Source organism: Hemicordylus capensis, chromosome 2 (assembly GCF_027244095.1).
Source record: "Hemicordylus capensis ecotype Gifberg chromosome 2, rHemCap1.1.pri, whole genome shotgun sequence".
Taxonomy (NCBI): Eukaryota; Metazoa; Chordata; class Lepidosauria; order Squamata; family Cordylidae; genus Hemicordylus; species Hemicordylus capensis.
In genome coordinates, this window is record NC_069658.1 from 87951335 (window position 1) to 87972470 (window position 21136).

Here is a 21136-nt window from a genome sequence, read left to right on the forward strand (position 1 = left end):
AGTAGCAGCAAGGCAGACGTGAAAGCAGTACTGCAGTGTTTTTACTCTTCGTCTGTCGTGCAGACTGATAGATACTAGCGGACCTGCACAGAGCATCTGTGCGCTTTCGGTCCGGCTGTTTCCCCCTCCTGCCCAGGTCTCTCCTCTCTCCCGCTTCCTCCAGCCCCGCGCTCTCTTGTGCTCCCCGCTTCTGTTCCTCCCCCCCTCCCACGGAGCCAACACCAGGCGGCGGGCAGCCAAAAAGAGCCCCCCAGCTGCCGTTACCGCATGTTGCCCACGCACCCCTGCCAGCAGCGCTTCCCGCCTCCTCCCAGCCCGGGCTGCGGCGGTAGCTCGCAACCGCAGCCGGCCGCCGCCGCCTCACAGCAGCTGGGCTGCCCCTGGCAACTCCAAGCGGCGGGCGGCCAAAAAAGGCCCCGCCACCTGGATAGCTTCGTCGGTCGTCCTGCAGGCTGCAATTCGATGTTCAGTTACTTGGGTTGGGAAGAAGAACCATTATACTTAGAACTCTTATTTCCGTGTAAGCGCAGGATTGGGTTGTGACTTGCGACCCTGTACGCGAACCTGCTAGGCTAGGGAATACGACCCATTAAACTCTGTAGGAGTACTGAAGGTGTCTATGGATAGACTGACATTGCGCAGCTGCAGTCTTACGCATGCTTGCCTGGGAACTCAGTGGATTTATGTAAGAGTAAATAGACATAGGATTCGTCTGTAGTGCTAAACACACTCGCTAAGGAGTATGGCCCGTTGATCTCAGGATCGTGCTGCGAGGTTGCGATCTTATGTGCACTAATTCATTGATCTCACTGGGCTTGGATCTAACTAAATATGCACGTGATTGGGCCGCACAAACGACTGAAAATAATAGGACTTAACTTCCTTCAAGTAAATATGCACACGATTGCAATTGAAAGGATTAAAATATGAGCATACAATATGCATTTTACATACATATCCAAGGTTGCAATTGTAAATATTAAATTACTTAAAATATGGATGTACACACACTTTTATTTGTTTTTAAAGCAATTCATAGTAATAAGAGGAGTGGATAGAAGCTGTACAATCTTTGCTTTTGCCTTCTACCCTGGGATCTACACTGGATGGCCATCTGCTGAAGGCAGGACAATGTGAGTCAGAGATTAGCTATTTTCAAAATGAGATTTAACCCTGAAAAAATCATGTTCACTTAGTTCCATGTGTAAAGCTAAAACTAAGGGCTGAAATAGATGTGATGTTGGCAACAGAAAAAAATACTTATCTGTGTACATGTTCCATAGATGCCCCATCACATTTAAATGCACATGCTATGCACATTGGCCAATTCACACTTAGCATTATCAGTCAATCACTGCTGTGCTAATGCTACACACAAATGAGCCAACACAGATGTACAGAGTAAGTGTTATGAAATGCATTAGGACAGCCTGGATCCTGTTCAATTTCCTGCAGGGTTTGCATGCTGTGTGAATAAACTGTGAATGGCCACTGGAATATAGGGATGGGTTGAGACCCAATAACTTCAAGCCAGAGTAAACTATACAAATCTCTCATTAGGAATGCAGTGGGATAAACTGAGGTTATGCAGAGCCAGTGTGGTGTAGTGGTTAGAGTGCTGGACTAGGACTGAGGAGACCCAAGTTCAAATCCCCATTAAGCCATGAAACTAGCTGGGTGACTCTGGGCCAGTCACCTCTCTCAGCCTAACCTACTTCACAAGGTTGTTGTGAAAGAGAAACTCAAGTATGTAGTACACCGCTCTGGGCTCCTTGGAGGAAGAGCGGGATATAAATGTAATAATAATAATAATGTTTGTACATTATTTGAATACCTGGTGGTTTGAATACCTGCTGGTGTGTTTCCCAGACTATATCGGGCAGCAGCGATATAGGAAGATGCTGAAAGGCAGCATTTCATACTGCGTGGGAGGCAATGGTAAACCTCTCCTGTACTCTACAAAAGCCAGGAGTTGACACCGACTTGATGGCACACTTTACCTTTACTTTTTGTACATACAAACACTTGCTCTTTTGAGTGGCTATTAGAATGCATTGATACAGGTTGAGTTCTGTAAATTGTCCCCTAAGCCATCACACTCATCTTGTCCTCATAATATATAAATCAACTAAAGTTCCAAAAGGTCACCGAAACACATTGGGAGGGTGAGATTCTGCACTCTGAATAATGTTTATATGGGTTCTGATGCTTTAGCAACTGCTTTATCTGCTCTAGTAACTGTAGCAAGTTGGTGTGGACTCTTAGCGGCCACATAGATTTTCTCCAGGATGATCTGTTTTCAATTTGGCCTTCAAGGTCTCTCAGTGGTGCATTCATTGCTGTCGTAATCAAGTCCATCCACCTTGCTGCTGGTCATTCTCTTCTCTTCAACTTTTCCCAGCATTAGTCCCTGTGAATATTGCAATTGGCAGATTATCTTGGATTTCAAGTTTAATCACACAAACACGCTCCCGAAATTGCAGCAAAAGTCAATCTACTTGAATTACCTCTTAAACCACTTCGCAGCCCAAGTCCAGCAGCACTCAATCACATGCAAGTCAGGTGTTCCGCTGACTTGCTTGCAAATGTGCTGCATTTTAAAATGTTTAAACATTCGAGAAAACTATATATTTTTATACAAAGTAAGGCCTGAGAATGTGTCCATTGTATTTTGAACAGCTCTTCCCTATGCTTCTGGGAAGAAGAAGAAAAGGGTTTCTACACCGAGCACGAATGTTTTCTGTGCGTGTAAGTCTTTGAAATCTAGTTCTTCTTTGGATACTCTAGTCTCTATGGTCGCAGGAACATAAGAACGTCTTTGTATCGTCATCTCTATGCTCTGCAGGAGGCGGAAGGGGCAGGAGTTTCTGATTTGTTGTCAACAGAAGAGCGTTTCTATTGCTCGGGTGGAACCGGGGCGTGCAATAGTGGGCGTGGTTTCGCTTCTTCTTCCAGGTTCTGCTGCTATAGTTATAATAACAAGGAGAGATACTGCAACCTGCTATGATGAAGAGTCTGGAGGTAATAGGCTGATCTTGTGCGCGGAGAGAGAAAGCTAGACATGGTAGTTGTCAGCAGCAACACTGTCTGTAGAGGATTTGGGTTGCCAGCTGGCCCTGGGGGTGGGAATCGGAGGATACGGCTTGACTCTCAGGACCTCAGTAACTCTAAGTAAAGCATTGGCTCAGCCAAGCTGCGTTGTAGAAGTCTGGGAGGGGGAGCGTTGAAGGCAGTGCAGACATGTACGGGGGTAATTCACTCAAATCCCATTTATGATGGCCACAACCTCTTGCTTTGCTGACAGGGTCAGTTCTAAGGTCGCTGTAAGTTTAAGGCTTTATCCTGTATGCACTTATGTGGGAATGACATACCTTATAACACACATATACGCTTATAACATACAAATAATTGGGCTGCCTTTATTTCTAAAAGTCAGTTAGCTGAAACAATTCATACTTGGCTTTCAGAATGAGCACAGAATGAAGATATTATTATTATTATTTTATTATTAATAATAATTCAATTTCTATACCACCCTTCCAAAAATGGCTCAGGGCGGTTTACACAGAGAAATAATAAATAAATAAGATGGCTCCCTGTCCCCAAAGGGCTCACATTCTAAAAAACACAAGATACACACCAGCAACAGTCACTGGAGGTACTGAGCTGGAGGTGGATAGGGCCAGTTACTCTCCCCCTGCTAAATAAAGAGAATCACCATGGTAAAAGGTGCCTCTTTGCCCAGTTAGCAGGGGATATACTTTGCTTTGCTGTATTAGTGTTAGTAATAGATGATGGGTTGTTGTGCTGCTCTACACGTTTTGTGACGAGGCCAATACCTTCTCCAAGAGACTGAATAATCTTTGGTAACTAAGTGGCTAATTGTGTAGAAAATCGTTCTCCAAGTTCCGCTTGATTTTATTTTTTTTTTAAATGTGGAACCCAAATATTGATATTCCTATCTTCCAGGACCCAAGGGCAGGTAGGCTCAAATAGAACAAGAGAGACCAGGGAAATGTGGACCCTTTAAAGGAACCATGGCACCACTTGCACAAAGAATGAAGAGAATGCTACTCCCGGCATCATCAGTCAATATGTGAGGCATTGCAGTTATTTTAATTATGAGTGTTAAGCAGGGATAACAAAACTAATGACAATCAAAATCTGAATGAGGAAAGATCTTATTTTTGCTTTCCTGATGTGGATTGGGTGTTCACACAGAGGAATCCCTCACAAGAATGGTTGGAAGAGAGCTGGTCTTGTTGAAGCAAGCATGAATTGCCCCTTTTGCTAAGCAGGGTCTACCCTGGTTTGCATTTGATTGTAATTGAGACTACATGTGAACACCGTAAGATGGTCCCCATAGGGGATGGGGCTGCTATGGGAAGAGCATCTCCATATTTGCATGCAGAAGGATCCAAGTTCCCTCCCAGCATCTCCAGACAGGGCTGAGATACTTCTGCCCGTAACCCTGGAGAAGCTGCTGCTAGTCTGTGCAGACAATACTGAGCTAGATGGACCAATGGTCTGACTGAGTAGACCGGCAGCTTCCGGTTTTCCTATGAGTGCTAAGTTTGGATCTTTAGAAATTGTGGTTTGCTTCCATCTGAGCCATGAATTCCATAGGGAGACTTGTGGCAAACCAATGTGTCTTTAATATGGAAGCAGATGTTTTTGTTGAAAAAAATGAGGTGAAATAAAGTTTGTTGTTCACCCTGAACCATTAGATATAAATTGAGCTGTTAAGACTGCCAGCATTTTAAAATAAAGATTGTGTGCTTTTAATAGCTATGGGGCGAGCAGAGATTCAGCAAATTCAGTTATTCCTAACAAGTGGGTGTTTTGATGAGAGAAACACATGCACTCACATTTGTTTATCCTGTTGCATTTCTGCTTTGTGCAGCTTTTGAAAATGCATTATGTCCAGTAAGATGGATGACCACCATATAACTATAAATAATCTATAACATTTATTCTTTATGTCCTTTGCTTCATGTGGAGATTGGGTTTTTTCTTAGCTGGTAAGTGGTAACTCCTGTTCAGGGGTGCCTTCTTCCCCATTTCTTCCCAGAGAAACAAAAGCAGCCTAAAATTACATTACTTGTAATATTATCAGTTGACAATGTTGGCTTTTAACAAGAGTTACTAATGTTTTCAACTTTACACACAACCAAATGTGCCTTGCATCCTGCCAACCTGAAAGCGGAATACCCTAGCAAGTCTCTTTTTAAAATATATATATATATATATAAATATATATATATATAAATTAAAATGCTTCTCAGTAGAGTAACAGAGCTCTTCAGCCACCTTTTTTTTAAACAAAGTAGTCAGAAGGGGCTCTTGAGGTCTTGTAGTCCAAACTCCTGCATGCACAGCACAACAACATGTTTGTTTACCCATGTAAGTTTAACTTTTATCAATTAAAATGGAACATTATAAACTCAACATATTTAACAAAATACAAAATTAGAACAGTGTTTAATAGCAACGCTATTACTCGTCCTTTACTTATTTATTATTTATTTATTTTATTTATTCAATTTTTATACCTCCCTTCCAAAATGGCTCAGGGCGGTGTACAATTAAAAACAAAACCATTAAAACCAATAACAGTTAAAACAGAAATATAAACAATATAAAGCATCAGTTGACAGTTAAAACATCATAAAAAACAATTAAAAAACCTGAAAAGCAGGTTACAGCATTAAAACAATTAAAACTAATTAAAAACTCTAGAAGGCCAGGCCAAACAGATAGGTTTTAAGGGCTCTCTTGAAGGTCAATAAAGAATTCAGATTAAGGATTTCTTCCAGGAGTGCATTCCACAGCCCAGGGGCAGCTACAGAGAAGGCCCGCCTCTGAGTCGCTACCAGATGAACCGGTGGTAACTGGAGATGGACCTCCTCAAATGACCTTAATGTGCAGTGGGGTTCATGTAGAAGAAAGCGCTCTCTAAGATAAGATAAGAATCTTCTTACAGATTCTTACATGTGAATTTCTGGTGCTGAATTCTTTTAGAATACTTAATATACTGACTGGATGTGTAGGTTGTCCTACTAGCTGTGGGTTTTGGAAAGCAGCACTCCTTAGTTTAGGGTCATATAGTGAAGCTTGATAGGAAGTGCAGCAGCCCAGTTCTTTCATGCTGAAAAAGCTGAAAGTTCTTTTCTAGCTTTTTTCTGTTTTAAGTTGGATTAAGATCTGGGATACTGTGTTTTATAAAATAGAAATGAAAGAATTTTTTGCTAACAGCAAAATAAAACTTTTAATGTTCTGTTGCATTTATAGGTCTTGAAGCTTTTCAAATCTTTACACAGGACAAGGCAACAAGTTTTCAAAAATGACCTCAGAGCTCTAGAAGGTAAATATTCATGTGTTCTTGATCAGTTTGCTACACCTTTGCTAGAAAAATAAAGCTGCCCCCCCCTTCTTCTTTTTACAAGTTCTGTCTTATCCAAATGCATTTGTGCAAGCTTAAGATTGGCCAGAATATTTCTTTCCTTTTGGTTGAGAAAAATCCTTTGAATACATATAATTGCTTTAACCTTGGAAAGATGGAAAGCTGAGTCAACCTTGAGCCCCTGGTCAGGATCGAACTTGTAACCTTCTGGTTACAGGGCGGCAGTTTTACCACTGTACCACCAGGGGCTCATAAATAAAGGAAATAAAATGGAGAAGCAAATTAAAAACTTACATGCACAGTAGGAATAGGAATAATTGCTTCTGTATTAATAGAATAGTTTAGGGCACAAAAAGTCATAGCAATAGTATAGGAGTATTTTGTTTTGATTTAAAAACGTATATGCTGCTATTCACACAAATTTTAAAAACAATGTCAGATGGCAATATTAGACTATAAACATCAGTCAGACAAAAAGATTCATGCAGTCTCAGTCACATGAACAACAAACCAGAGATTGATAACATTAAAAAAAAAAAAAGGAAGGTTTTAAGTAGTCTTAGAAAAGTCAGCGGGGAGGAGGCTAGAAGAGAATTCCAGAACAGTTCTGCTCCTGAGAAGGCCCCTTTCCTTGCAAGGTGAACCTGACCTCTCCACAGGACAGAGTTTAGAATGGGATCTAGAAGATCTTAAGTTCTTATACATATATAAGCTTATACATGAAAACTTGCCCCCAATATCATAATGACCTGAGCCATATGAAGTGTCAGAGATCATCCATCGCTTTTGGGCTGGGAGTGGTAAATATGCTGATGGTATATTAATTAATTATTATTTTTATTTATTTATTTGATTTCTATACCACTCTTCCGAAAATGGCGGTTTACACAGAGAAATAATAAATAAGATGGATCCCTGTCCCCAAAGGGCTCACAATCTAAAAAGAAACATAAGATAGACACCAGCAACAGTCACTGGAGGTACTGTGCTGGGGGTGGATAGGGCCAGTTACTCTCCCCCTGCTAAGTAATCACCACGTTAAAAGGTGCCTCTTTGCTGTTAGCAGGGATTGATAGTATTAATGATAACAATATATCTTTTAATTAATCACCTAGAAATGGCTGTCTTGGTTCTGAACTAGTATTTGGAGCTGTGAGGAAGAACAGTTAAGGATGAGGGGAAATAGATTGAAACTAGATCCAGACAACATGGAGGTGAAGCTAGTAGGAAATGACTAGGATCTGGTGTTAGAGGTTGTTGATTTTTACCCACAATAGGTAAAACAGCAGAGCACTAAGGAATGAGCACACACTCCAGTTACAGAGTAGGTAGCAGAAGATGGTTTGGATATTGCAGCTGTTTAGAGAAAACACATGGAAATCCTTGTAGAACTAAATACTAAATATTTATTGGTTAAATACACTTGGATAGGAAAGACCTATATCTAATCTAAAGGACTACATAGTGGATAGGTAAGGAGAGAGAGATGTTTCCATCTGCTCTCTAGGAGGAAAGGAAGGATTGTGACTCAGCACAGGAAGTGCTGCAAAGTCAGTTCAGGGGTCATAGAGTAGGGACAGATAGGGAGACCCTGACTGACTGTCTCTACTCTCAATGCCCCTAGTGGTCATTAGGACAGTTGGTGCAAAAGGTCGATGCACTGGAACTTCATCTCCAACATCTGGAGAGCATAGGGCTACCTGTGGTTGATGGGCTTCATATGACCTTATCAAACCAGGTGAAAAATCTGGGGGTGCACTTAGACCTGGCCTTGCTTCTGGAGAAGCATGTTGGAAGTTGTTAACAGGAGTGAAATCTGCAGTTGTTCATGAGGCTTTTTCCTGTCACGGACAGGTCTGCTCTTGTCACACTGGTCCAGACTTCCATAAGTTCCAGGCTGGAAGTTAATGCATTGTGCACAGCATTTCTCTTGAACACAATTCAGATAATTAAACTGGTTCAGAATGTTGTTTCATGCCTCTAATGGGGCTGGTGCACATACTCAGCATGTGTTTGTTTTTTTGCTTCTATGTTTTCCCTTTAATGTAAACCACTTTGAACTTTATGGGAAAACAGTATAAATTTGTCCTAATAAATAAAATTTCTCTAAAGAGCTCCTTTTCTCCCCGCCTCTCAGCTGATCGGTGGGTGGGCGGGGCTTCCAGGGAGGCCTCCATGTAGGCCTCAGTGAAGCCTGAACTGGAGTAGGCTTGCAGGGAGGCCCCAAGCAAGCAAGAGTGGCCCCCAAAGCTCTCTGCAGCAGACCCTCTGCCCAGCCCAGCATTTGCCAGGTAGAATATTAACTCCTTTTTGTGGTCACACACACACACACCCATATATAGGGATCTGCTTGTCATAGGGTTTTGATAGGGGGCGGGGGGAGAGACTGAGAAGTCTCTGAATATTGAATTTAAAACAGCTTGGAAAATTTGCTGGCTTAAAAAACTATCTAAAAAGCCCTATAAGTGGCTTGTTTCATGGCAAAAAATTATAAAAACTTCTGGAACAAACAATATTATATTTATTTTATTTATTCATTCATTCATTTATAAATGCACTTATGTTCAAGTTATTTTGCAACCCAGAAGGTCTGTGAGAATTGTGAAGCATGTGTTGTGCTTTTATTTTATTTTTCTTGTGTGTGAACTGCTCCCCAATAACTTGCAGGGACTTCAGGGTAAATCTGACCAACATGTGAATGCAGCACCTCCATTCCAGAGGAGATGTGTATTAAAGGGCTTTAAAAGCCTCTTGTGAAAAATCTCCTGCAATCAAACTTTACTGAATTTGTTCAGAATTCTGAGAAAACATACATAGGCTCACACTGCATGGTTGAAAGTCTCCTTTGCTAATCTGCAGCGAGGGTTCTATTTTAATAATTAGTGTTTCTAGTGTGTTCTAGGCATTAAAAGTAGCACAAATATATAGTACTCAATGTATATCACTATATATTGTGAAGTGTGTGTGTATTCAGTGAAATGTATTTCCAGGCAGCATACCTATTTTGAAATATCACACTTAAATCCTTGAGGGCCTGGGGTGTGTGGAGGCCCTGGATTTTGAGGGGGGAAGGGCATTTTAAAATCTTGTCTCTGGGCCCACTCCAACCTTGCTACGCCCCTGATTGTGCCACTTAAGGACACTCTAATGGCATCGTTCGTGAAGACATCATGCACCCCGATCCAAGATGGTGGCCACATAGAAAGTAGGCAGATTAGTTCTTACCTGAATTGCTTTTTAAAGCTGGAGCTAGTACTAGAAGAGTTTGGGTAAAATTCTAGCATACATCTTTATATTTGTGTGTGTGTGTTTTAAAAAAAGCTAATACTTGATACTAGTCCTTGGCATTTCCCATTTGGAATGGAGGGGGCTAGAAACAAAATAGTCTGCACATCTTGAAATACTGGATGTCATCCAGACTAGCTAATGGTGACTTAGCACCACTGAAATTAATGAGACATTAGTCATAACTAACTTATGTCCTATGAATTTCACTTGACTGTCTATGTTCCCTATTACTTATACTACATTATTTAAATTGAATTGGTTCTTGTTGTAATGTGTGGTTCTATACTGGTAATGCCACCTATTTATTTGTATCCACATCTATGCTGTCATTTTTTGTTAACATTCTTGTGCTACTTTTTGCACCAATGATTATTTGCATGACAACATTTCATCATATAAGAAGCATTCAAATGTAGCACTAAATCATGGTTTGGAATTACAGAATGAGCATTTGGTGATATCAGTCTTCTATGTGACTATTGCCTGCCTCCAGCTCTCGTTTGAGGCAAATCATATTTGCCATTTCATCCAAACCTGCAAAATGTGATTTGCCTCAAACCGCAATTGGAGGCAGAAAACTGGGACTGTAGAGAGAAGAGGAGTGCCTAGGTCTTCTCTGTCAAAAAGCGCTAGCCAGTTTGGCATTATATCTGCCCCACCGTGAATTGTTACTAAAGTTAAAGCTGCAGAATTGCTTAGTAGAAAGACCAGTATTTTGAGTAACTATGATGCATTCTAACTAGGTTTTGGGAAGACAGCTCTGTCATTTGTTAGCCCGAGTGTATGTAAATATGGCTCTGACAGTAGAACTGGCTGTTTGAGTTGTCTCACTGAGTGGAAGCAGGTCAGTCCTGAAAGATTCTTCTCTTGGTTTGATTGAGTTTAGCAAATTCTTTTCTTATTTGCTAAAGATAACATAAAGGCGACGATTAACCTTTCCCCCCTCTCCCCTTATCCAGCTGCAAGACTTAAGATAAATGAAGAATTCAAAAATAATAAAGATGAGACATCTTCTGAAAGAATAGCTGAGGTACTTTCATGTGAATTCCTTCATACCACTGAGGGCATGTTTGCACTGCAGTCTTAGATGAATCATTTTATCCTCTCTGCCACTTCCCTCAAGAAATGTGGGAATTGGCAGGATGCTAGGAACTCGTAGCAGAGACTTCGGATCATTGCTTATAAAACTACAGGTCCTGCAGTCCCCATGTGAGGAGACAGCCATGGCAGTTAAACGAGGTTAAACAAAGGCTAAAGGCCAAATTAGACATTATGTGTTGCTCAGTCTGGCCCCTAAATAGCCATGGGGGAAAGGGAAGCGCAGTGTGATGTGAATTAGAACTGCTGTGCAGGTGGAGGGGAGCTTTGATCCTTTGAACCCCTGCCATTGTCATGCCCAAAATCCCTCCCCCCAGGAGCTATTTACCAGCATTAGCTGCAGTGGTATCTTCAAACAAATAGCTGCTTTGGAGGAGGGTTGCAGATTTTTGGCAAGAAAACAGGAGTGCAAAAGGTCAAGCCCCCCTCCACCTGTACTGTCTCAATCTGGATCCATCTCAATCTGGATCAACCTTACTTCACTCCTAATTAAAAGAGGGGTTGGGGGAAACCATGTCGATGATGATGACATGTTAAAATATATTGTCTAGTTTGGCCCTTGCCCTGAAGTATAGACTTAGCCTGAGAACACACATGATATATGTTTTTGCAAAGGAAAGGAAAGCCTTAAAAATCCATTTCGTAGGAGGAAGACATTCCATAACAATAATAAAGGGTTAGATTAGAAGCAGCTCTTTTTCTACAGGGCACCACTTGTGCTTTTGCCCTTAGCAGAGATGGATAAACTTTGTTTGGCAGAGACAATATTGGTTTTTTCCTTGCATCAACCCTGTTAGTGTGGAGACCATTTCAGCCACCTTCAAAGTGCTACTAATCTGTTAGCACTTGTTCTCTGTTTGTCCCATTCTTGATCTAATATCTCTTGCTTTTTGCTGACAGAGCACAGGATAACTGGGAAGACTAATAAAGTGCAATCAGTACAGTATTCCGTTTGGACTATCATAAGGAGATAGTCTAAATGGAATACTGTATTGTTGTGAAACACATTTCTAGGTGCCTTATTCCTTCTGTACATTCAGGAACTGAACTCTGTTGGAACATAAACTCTAGGTGTTCTGTTTTGCCACCTGCACAGAGCAACTGAATAAGCCTCCTTTTGTTGTTCCCTTTCAGAAAAGCTTTCCTGTTCAGAGAATTCATTCTTTATAAATGCTGCTATTCATAAATGTACACCAATTGTCTGAGTTCAGAGAGAAGAGAGCTTATGCAGAATGACATTGCTGAAGGGACAGTTGAGAGAATGAAATAAACCTAAATCTTTTCAGTCATTTGCATGGAAAACTAGGGCAGATACTTTCAAATACAAACAAAATAAGAAAGGTGATCTCTTTCACTGAACAGATCTCTGGTGAAAGAGTCCACTTGGAGAATCTGGCACAATAGAAGTGATCACATTACTTATCTTGTAACTTCCTCTGAATCCCTACAATAACTGGTATGTCTAATAGGTCTGTGCAAGAGGGCAAAGATTTGATTTGGAGGCTGCCCTGGTGCTTTGAAGGGCCCCCTGATTTGGTTTGGTGCTTTGCTAGAGCATTTCACCTTGATTCATCCCCTCTAAAGCAATCCCTCTAAATTGGACTCATTGCCCAAGGTAATGCTGAACAGTCTCCCAATCCTGGTACTTACTGGGCATAAAAGGTGAGGATTTCTCTATTTTGATCTTTATTTTTCTCCAGTGAGAGGACAATGGTTGTGACAGCTTTGCTATCTGAAATATACCTGGAACAGGGGTTGGGGGCGGGGGGTTGGATTTCTTTCCTTGAAGCCCTGAAAAGTGTAGGTGGTATTGGGAACTGTAGTCTTCCCAGGAACTAACCCCTGCTAATTGAGCAAAGAGGCACCTTTTAAAGTGGTGGACCTCTTACTTTAAGTGGGAGAGAGCAGCTATCCTTATCCAGCCCCAGAACAGCATCCCTCCAGTGGTTGTTGCTGATGCTTGTTAAGTTTTGTTTTAGATTGTGAGCCCTTTAGGAACATGGAACCATCTCTATATATAATTCTCTAAGGCGTCTCCATAGCTAAACCCCTGTGTGGCACCTCTCGCGAGAGTTTGCAAGCAGAAGCACCGTGGTGATTGGGCAATGGGGATTCCATATGCAGATAGGGAGGAGGAGCCTGTGATGGTTAAGGTCAGTTGGAATGCAACTGTTACTGGTTGGAAGATGTTCTTGGCTGTAGAGGAGAGGATTCTATCTATATATAAAAGGATAGTGGGCAGGGGTCTGCAAAGAGAGGGGTCCTGAGGGAGGAAAGAGCCCCTTCTGGAGAAGGAGGCTGCTGTTGTGTGAATTGGATGAGGAAACAAGATGAACAAGATCTGTTAACTCAGGAAAGGAGGGAGAAAGAAGGGAGGGGAAGAAAGAGTGGGGGAGAGAGAAAAAGAAGGTAGGGGAAGAGAGAAAGAAGGAAGGATGAGGGATAGGCCCGAGTCTGTCAGCAGCCTGAGGGGAATGAGTGGCCAAGGTGGCAGCGGCAGCAGCAAGGGCACAGTCAACCACTGCTGCTGTTTGGGGCTACCAAGGCCATTGGCAGAGGCAGGCAGGTAAGGGACGGGCCCGGGCCCATCAACGGCCGGAGGGAGATGCAGCGAGGAAGGAGGAGCAGCAGCCGCGAGGAAGGGCCCGGTCAACTGCTGCTGCTGCTCCTGTGGGGAGGTCTCTGGAGATAGGGGGCTGCAGCTTGGCCAGTAGGCTCCACAACACTGCAGCCGCAACCAAGAGGGGTGAGGGGGATGAGTTAAATGGATGGAGGAGTGACCAAGAGGGGTGAGTGGGATGGAAGCACCCGGATGGTGGAGGAGGAGCAGGAGTGTGTCTCAGGTGAGGATGGAGAGATCCCTGAGGTGAGGGAGGCTGTGGCAGGGGTGAGGGGAGCAATCAAGTACTAGATGCTCTGTGTGGGTTAAGCTAGTCTTATTTATTTATCCATATAAACCATTTTGAGCACTTTTGTTTAAAAGTGATAAATAAATATTTATCTATTGTGATAGTCACAACCCCTGCTAACACTACAGTTTCCAAGAGCATCTGAGATTTTCCCAGAGTTGCAAGGAAGGAAAAAAACAAAACACCTCTTCCAGGCATCTTCTTGAAAGTGAAGCCACTGCAGCTGCTGCTCCCTTGCTGCTGAGAACAAAATAAAATTAAAAATAGAGAAATTCTCACTTCTCCAGGTTGGTAAGTGGAGTGGCTGCTGCTGCAGATCACTATTTGGATTTGAACTGTAGCAGTCTGAATTGGGACTGAACCAATTAGGATCCTGTAGCAGTCCAAATCAGTGTGTCACCTAATATCTAAACCAGTGCTTCAGCATTTGTGTTTCTGCTTTCTAGCCTGGAGTAAACAACCTGGTTCAAATGCAACCACTTAGGATGCATTTGCAACTATTGTAATCCTTGTTTTGATTGCTTCAAACAGTGAGGTAAGTTTCTAGTCCATATAGGTTTGAAAAAATGGATGGCAAAAATGATAAAAGAATGGAAACAGGAGACTAAAGAATATTTTCAAGGCTCGTGAATTTGTTCTCGCAAATATAAAAAATATCTCTGAGGTCTGACTCGGACTTGGTTTTGCTTTTTTCATATTTGTGCATGGATATTTCGATTAGAAGTTCAACATATCCACTAAATGTGTATAGTTTTTATGAGTACGAGGGCACACACACAAACCCTGTAACCAAAATATGCCAATTGCTACATTATTGTGTAGCCAATAGTTCATTTCTGCTGCAGGCCTCAGTGGTGAAACTTCCTCACAAATTTGTGAGGTTTTCTGCCAGTCAGGCAGTAGCTTTGTAAGTGCATTCCATGCATTGTGTGTTTGGTGGTGTTTGATTTTTCTATCCATTATACAACTATGAATACGTTAACACTTCCTACATACAGATGATGTGATCAATTGTAGCATCTGAGAAATAAACACTTTGATACATACCAGAAGATAGAAACAACCCCATAGGAAAGAAAATTGTATATTCCTTGGTCATACTGAGAGAGAAAATGACACACCTTGTACTGCAAAGGTCCCCCCAAAAGTTATATACTCAAAATATACTTTGTGGTGTCTTCCCAGTATTATTCTTGTATTTGGTGCGTTATCTTTGTGTGTCATAATGTTGAACCTTTCCATGTGGGAAGCTCGCTGCATTCATCTTGTCAGTTCAGAGAAATTAACATTCTTTCTATTGAGATATGTAATTAAACACACTGTCCCTCTCAGTAGTTCAATAATGAAAGCGGTGTCCTTTGGCAGGTTCATTGAGGTGATATAGGGTTGTAAGATGTCTTGTAGATTTGTAGAGTATGTTAAATACAATATCTTCAAGAATATTGATGTGCCATTAAATCATTTCTATGTTGTTGGTTAACTCTGTTTTCTGAGCAGCTTATGAAAATAGGTTCAGATGTAGAAGTTATTCTCCGAACGTCTGTCCTTCAGGGTGTTCATACAGACACCAACCAAGTGTGTAAGTAAAGAAGTCTTGCTTTGGAACACTAGTAAATATGACACATCTGCTTATTGCTGAATACTGTAACACAATATACGTACCTGGAATGTGTTATGAGTGCATCTGTACATAGCTAATATAAGTTAACACACATAACTATATTTGTGTCAATCTTCAATAATTAATCAAGATTCCAGATCTCCCCCCGCCCCTACTATTATTTATTATTTAGTACATTTCTGTTCCTCACCATAAAGAAGTCCCTGGGTAGTAATTATTAATTACTCTTCAGAACATGAGCCTAAATAATTGCTCTGAGCCCTTCAAGAGAAGATGAGATATAAATGAACAAACTCACATGTGAATACAAAAAATGGTTGGGAAGTGCTTGATGTGGTAACTTCTCTGAAGCTAAATAGCTCTAGCCCATTATTGGAGACCCCATAGGAACTCAAAATATGTCATTCTCAGAGAAAAGATGGGATACAAATGTAATAATACAGTACTATACAGTATTGTGCTTTGAGTAGCTTAACATTTTTATACTGCCCAAAACTCATGTCTCTGAGTTGACCTTTAGCTCCAACATGCAAGATGGGAATTTTATCATGTACGTCATCCTCCTTCCTTCTCTTGCCATCTATTTTTATTGTGTCTATAGCATCACCTAAATATATGGTATCTTACAACAGATGAGGTCTGGTCCCTGCCACAGGGAGCTCACAATCTGGAAACAGACACAACAGAGAAGCAGGAGGAGAGTGGGGGCGGTGTGGGGTGGGGACAAGGAAGAATGTACAATTATTTTGTGGACACCTACTCTGGCTTAGTTGCAGTAGGGTATGAAAAAACAAAAACAAAATAAAAATGGGTAGTGCCCCAAACTGACCAATCTTAGGTATGCACAAGGTTTCCTGCTGCTATATCCTACCTACAGATTAGAAATAAGGTGCCCTGAATACCAGTTACTGGGAAGCAACAATGGAGAACGGCTGTTTGCCTACCTTTCTGTACTTCCCAGAGGCATGTGGTTGGCCAATAGAGAACAGGATGCTGCACTAGATGGACCTTTATCCTGGTCCCACAGGGCCCTCCTTATATGGGTCCCAATCCACCATATGAAAATTGAGGGCATAAGCCATCACTTATATAGAACTTATTTTCAATGAGATCTGTGTATCTGAATCTTCTTTAGATCTGTGTATCTGAATCTTAACAGAGATTGCTGGCCATTTGCCTTGTACTTTCGGTCCTTCTACCCTTAGGCTAGTACTACTACAGAGAGGATGTATGCTAGGATTGCAGCCCTAGCATCTAAGCTTTTAGGTAGGGCTCTTTAAACTGATCTGACAGCTTTGAGGAGTGGAGCTCTCAAGTGAATGCTTAAGATGCCAGATAAAGATGAATGAATGAGGAACTGCACAGTCAAACAAAACCCAAGGGGCTGCACTTCATTCTGGTTCCTTTTAAGAAAATCTATACAGCTCAGATAAGTAAAGCCATAAACCTAACTATTGTATGAAGCACATAGACAGGAGCTGAAGGTGCTTGCTCAGTAATATTAGGATTTGCTTTTTGAGAGATGATGGAATCCTATATAAAGGCCTTACTAACTCTTGCATTACTGTGCCAAGTATGTAAAGAATACCAGCTGTTCCTACCAATGAGCACAAAATAAATTTAAAAACCTTTGCCAATTGGTTTGCTAATTTAGCCAGTTCCATTTAGGAAAATAAGGCATTTCCTTCCAGTTCTGCAACCTCCTTTATTCTTAAAGCTGATAGAAAGCCAATTGATCTTGCTCTTTAAAAGGTCATATAGGTTAAAAATCTTACAAAGTAAACTTCTTCTTTTCCAGTGCTCATACCAAGGAAAGAGCTGCTGCTGGACAATGTTCCTTTCTGTGACACCCCAAAGCAAAAGTCATGAATTTGAGGAATGGAGTTTTATGTTGATTCTTACTGTCATATTATGATATATTTCCTGTAATATCACTCTTGACAAAATCCTTAAAACCAATTGCTTCTTGTATTTGTTTTCACTAAATGCAAAAAATACTGACGGTTATTGATGGAAATAAGAAATCAATTCAGTCTGATTGTTCTCTGGATTGGGAGAGTATATTTTGGATAGGCCAAAGCAATTCTCAAGCTTTTACATAATTTTAATCTCTTCATTTGAAAATATTTTCTATATGCACTAAAAACTTATACTGTATTGCTTCCCCCCTCAAAAATTGATATGCTTTCCTTCAAAATATAAAGCTTATAACTATTTTTTTTTAAAGCTATAAGATGTTATACTCAAGTCTGAAATTTGGGTAAAGCATGATACAAAAACTTAAATAAATCAATTGGCCGCTCCTCTGTCATAAGAACAGCCCTGCTGGATCAGGCCCAAGGTTTCACATAGTGGCCCACCAGATGCTGCTGGAAGCCTACAGGCAGAAGTTGAGGGCATGCCCTCTCTCCTGCTGTTACTTGCCTGCAACTGGTACTCCGAGGCATCCTGACTTTGAGGCTGGAGGTGGATAGACATCTCCTCCATGAAGTTATCCAACCCCCTTTTAAAGCTATCCAGGTTGTTGGAGGTAAAGCCATCCACCACATCTTGTGGCAGAGAATTCCACAAGTTGATTATGCGTTGTGTGAAAAAGTACTTCTATTTGTTGGTCCTAAATTTCATGGCAATCAATTTCATGGGATGACCCCTGGTTCTAGTGTTATATGAGCGGTAGAAGAATTTCTCTCTAGCTACTTTCTCCACTCCATGCATGATTTTATAGACCTCTATCATGTCTCCCCACAGTCGTCTTTTTTCTAAACTAAATAGCCCCAGGTGTTGTAGCCTTGCCTCATAAGAAAGCTGCTCTAGGCCCCTGATCATCTTGGTTGCCCTCTTCTGCACCTTTTCCAGTTCTATAATGATCTTTTTTAGATGTGGTAGCCTGGGTTTTCTGTCCTGGGTTCCTCCATAAGGAGGAACCTCTGTCCTGGGTTCCTCCATAATGGAGGAATTCTTGATAAAATAACTCCTCTCTGTCCAACCTGGACTCCATGGTTGAAGCAGCAGCTATACTTGGAAGTGTCCAAGTCCTGCTTTTACTAGGGATGCACAGAACTGTTTCGGAGGCCCTTTATGGGCCTCCGAATCGATCCGAATGACTGGTGGTTCCACCGGTTCTGAGGTGGGAGGTTTGACTTTAAGGGCAGGGGAGGGTGCACTCCCCCCCCCCGTTTACCCCTCCCCACTAGCTCTCAGTTTGTAAAGCAACTGTCGGGGTGGCAACATACACCTCCCTGCCACCCTGTTACCTCCTCAGTCCCTACATCACTGGAATTACCTGACGCATCTGTGTGTGTTGACCCGTGCGTGTGCACATTGCAATCGCAAGCATGGGCGCGTTGGGTACTTCCAGTGACGTAGGGACTGAGGTGGCAACGGGGCGGCAGGGTGGTATGCTACTGCCTCGATGGTCCCTTTGCAAATGGAGCACTGGAAGGAGCGGATGGAATGGGTAAGTGCACCCTCCCCCACCCTTAAAGTCAACCCCCCCACACACCTTCAAACTTCCCCCGCCTGGTTCTGTACACATCCCTAGCTTTTACCTGATTTTGTTGAATACATTTTGGCTATTGACAGTGAGGCTGTGGATGGGTGTAGGAGTGATGTCTGTCTGTGCCACTTCATGTATGCTTAATCTGTGTCCAGCTTGGCTGTTGGTTGCTTGCATGGGGATACATATTGCAGATCCAGAACGTTATTACTGCTTCCTTCAATGGTGACATTTCCCCATCAGCATTAAAAGAAACTGTGCGTTAGGCTTCTTCTAAACCAGGGGTTGGCAGCCTTTTCGATGTGGTGTGAAGTCCTGAGGCGCGATGCCCAGACACCACCAGTCATGCCTTTTTGCCGACGACAGGGCTACGGTCAGTCTGCATCCTTCCCATGTGCTTCTTCAGCCTTTCCCAGCCGGCTTGCAGCTGGTTTGCTTAAAAAGAAAGCCTGCTAGCTAGTGACCTGGCTGTAAACCAGTCAGAAGAGGCTGAGGAAATGTGCAGGAAGGAGACCTGCCCCACTCATGCTTAAATAGAATATGCCAAAATAGAAATACTTCATTTATTAATGGTTATTAATTTTTTTTTATTTTAATAATTGTTAATGGCTTCAGATGATGAGGTGGTTATGGTTTACTGAACCTATTCTTTTCCTAAATATCAATTTAGTGTTAAATATCTGTCTACAATGACAGTTGGGCAGAGACCTGTCTAAAAATCTTACAGATCTCTACAGCAGGTGGTGCTGTTTTGTATTAAAGGCTTTAAGATGAGTTCAGAGTAATGAAAAACATTCTCATTGAACTAAATGCTATCCTTGTTTTTTCAGAAGTAACCTTTACTGGAGACTGAAAATCAGAAATTGAGTCACAAATATTTCACTAAATTGCAATTAGTTCAATGGCAACAACAACAAATAAGATGGCTCCCTGTCCCCAAAGGGCTCACAATCTAAAAAGAAACATAAGATAGACACCAGTAACAGCCACTGGAAGTACTGTGCTGGGGGTGGATAGGGCTAGTTACACTCCCCCTGCTAAATATAGAGAATCACCATGTTTAAAAGGTGCCTCCTTGCCCAGTTAGCAGACCAGTTCAGTCCTCTGCCACAGGGCTTACTCTCATGTAAGTGTGCATAGGATTGCCACCTTAATGGAATAATTCCATATATTTAGTTTTCTTTTGAGGGGGAATATGTACTCGCAAAAAGAGCTGCAGTGAAGGAAGCATTAATTCAGTATTTTATTTTATTTTGCTGTGTTTTTGGTATCTTTTGACATGGGTTAGATGCAGGTGGTTTTCCTTGGACCCTTCTAAGATAGATTATCTGTTCCTATGCAGAAATAAGAGTAACTCCCAGGGCCTGAATCCAGACGTTTTAGTGTTTGTCATATGCTTCATTCTATTCAGCACTGTGGGATATTCTACATTCAGTGAGATGATAGAAGATTTTATTTATTTATTTATTTTACTTACTTACTTATTTTTATACTGCCCAAAACATATCTGGGCAGTTTACAAGAAGATAAAACATTAAAACATTAGTTAAAAATAAAAACAAGGAATTAAAAAAAACAACCAATTTAAAATCTTTTAAAACAATATTCTAAAACAACATTAAAAACAATCAAAACAATATCAGTTAAAAGCCTGGGTGAACAGATGCGTCTTTAAATACTTTTAAAAGATTGTCAGAGATGGGGAGGCTCTTATTTCACTAGGGAGCGTATTCCAAAGCCTCGGGGCAGCAACGGAGAAGGCCCGTCCCTTAGTAGCCACCAGACAAGCTGGTGGCAAATGCAGATGGACCTCTCCTGATGATCTCAATGGGTGATGGGGTTCATATTGATGCCCTATGCATCACTTTTTCATAGCCATTATCTTTGAGTATCTGGAGTTGTTGTCTAGGAAAGTGGCAGAGGACTGAGAGAATGGTAGAAATTTCCCCGTGAAGCATAGTATGAATCTGTATTTCTTTTTCCAATTTGCCCTGAAGGAAAGGCCAGGGACAGCTCTTGGCAGAGGTCACCCTTCTACTGTCGCCATTTGAAGGGAGTTTTTTACTTAGCAAAAAAGGGAACATAAGTTCTCCTTAATCCAAGGAGAATTTCAACATAGAAATGCATTATGTTTCCTATTTCTGGTATGTCAAGGACAGGACTTCCATAAGCATTTCCTGCATTACAACTTGGAGGTTTTTGTATCAGTGCTCATCATCTATGGTATGGCTCACTTAGATAAAGTATGTGCTATAGAAAAATTATGAATAGGTCTGTAGAGTTTGTGGTGAGCTGACTGGAAATGTTACTTCAGTCTATAG

General features: G+C 41.5%; 2 protein-coding genes across 5 annotated transcripts in view; both read left to right on the forward strand.

The window, feature by feature from the left end:
- Positions 1 to 2887: 2887 nt before the first annotated feature.
- On the forward strand, positions 2888 to 17357 carry LYRM7 (LYR motif containing 7). 4 transcript variants are annotated; one of them, XR_008317696.1, is made up of 6 exons: positions 3120 to 3323; positions 6292 to 6364; positions 10651 to 10721; positions 14145 to 14233; positions 15196 to 15277; positions 17118 to 17165. XR_008317696.1 is itself a non-coding variant. In XM_053302842.1 (5 exons), the coding sequence occupies exons 1-5, from the start codon at positions 3004 to 3006 to the stop codon at positions 17186 to 17188; spliced, it is 315 nt and encodes a 104-aa protein (XP_053158817.1). In that variant the 5' UTR covers positions 2888 to 3003; the 3' UTR covers positions 17189 to 17357. The 4 variants fall into 4 exon arrangements, 3 of the variants coding, with proteins under 3 accessions (XP_053158817.1, XP_053158818.1, XP_053158816.1); XM_053302842.1 differs by lacking the exons at positions 3120 to 3323; positions 14145 to 14233 and adding an exon at positions 2888 to 3021 and having other exon boundaries at positions 17118 to 17357; XM_053302843.1 differs by lacking the exons at positions 3120 to 3323; positions 14145 to 14233 and adding an exon at positions 2982 to 3064 and having other exon boundaries at positions 17118 to 17357.
- Positions 2968 to 21136, forward strand: part of CDC42SE2 (CDC42 small effector 2) — a 184044-nt gene continuing 165875 nt past the window's right edge. Inside the window, exons 1-2 of the mRNA XM_053302848.1 lie at positions 2968 to 3021; positions 6292 to 6364. The gene's annotated coding sequence lies outside the window, so the exon portion shown is untranslated. The remainder of the gene's footprint in view (positions 3022 to 6291; positions 6365 to 21136) is intronic.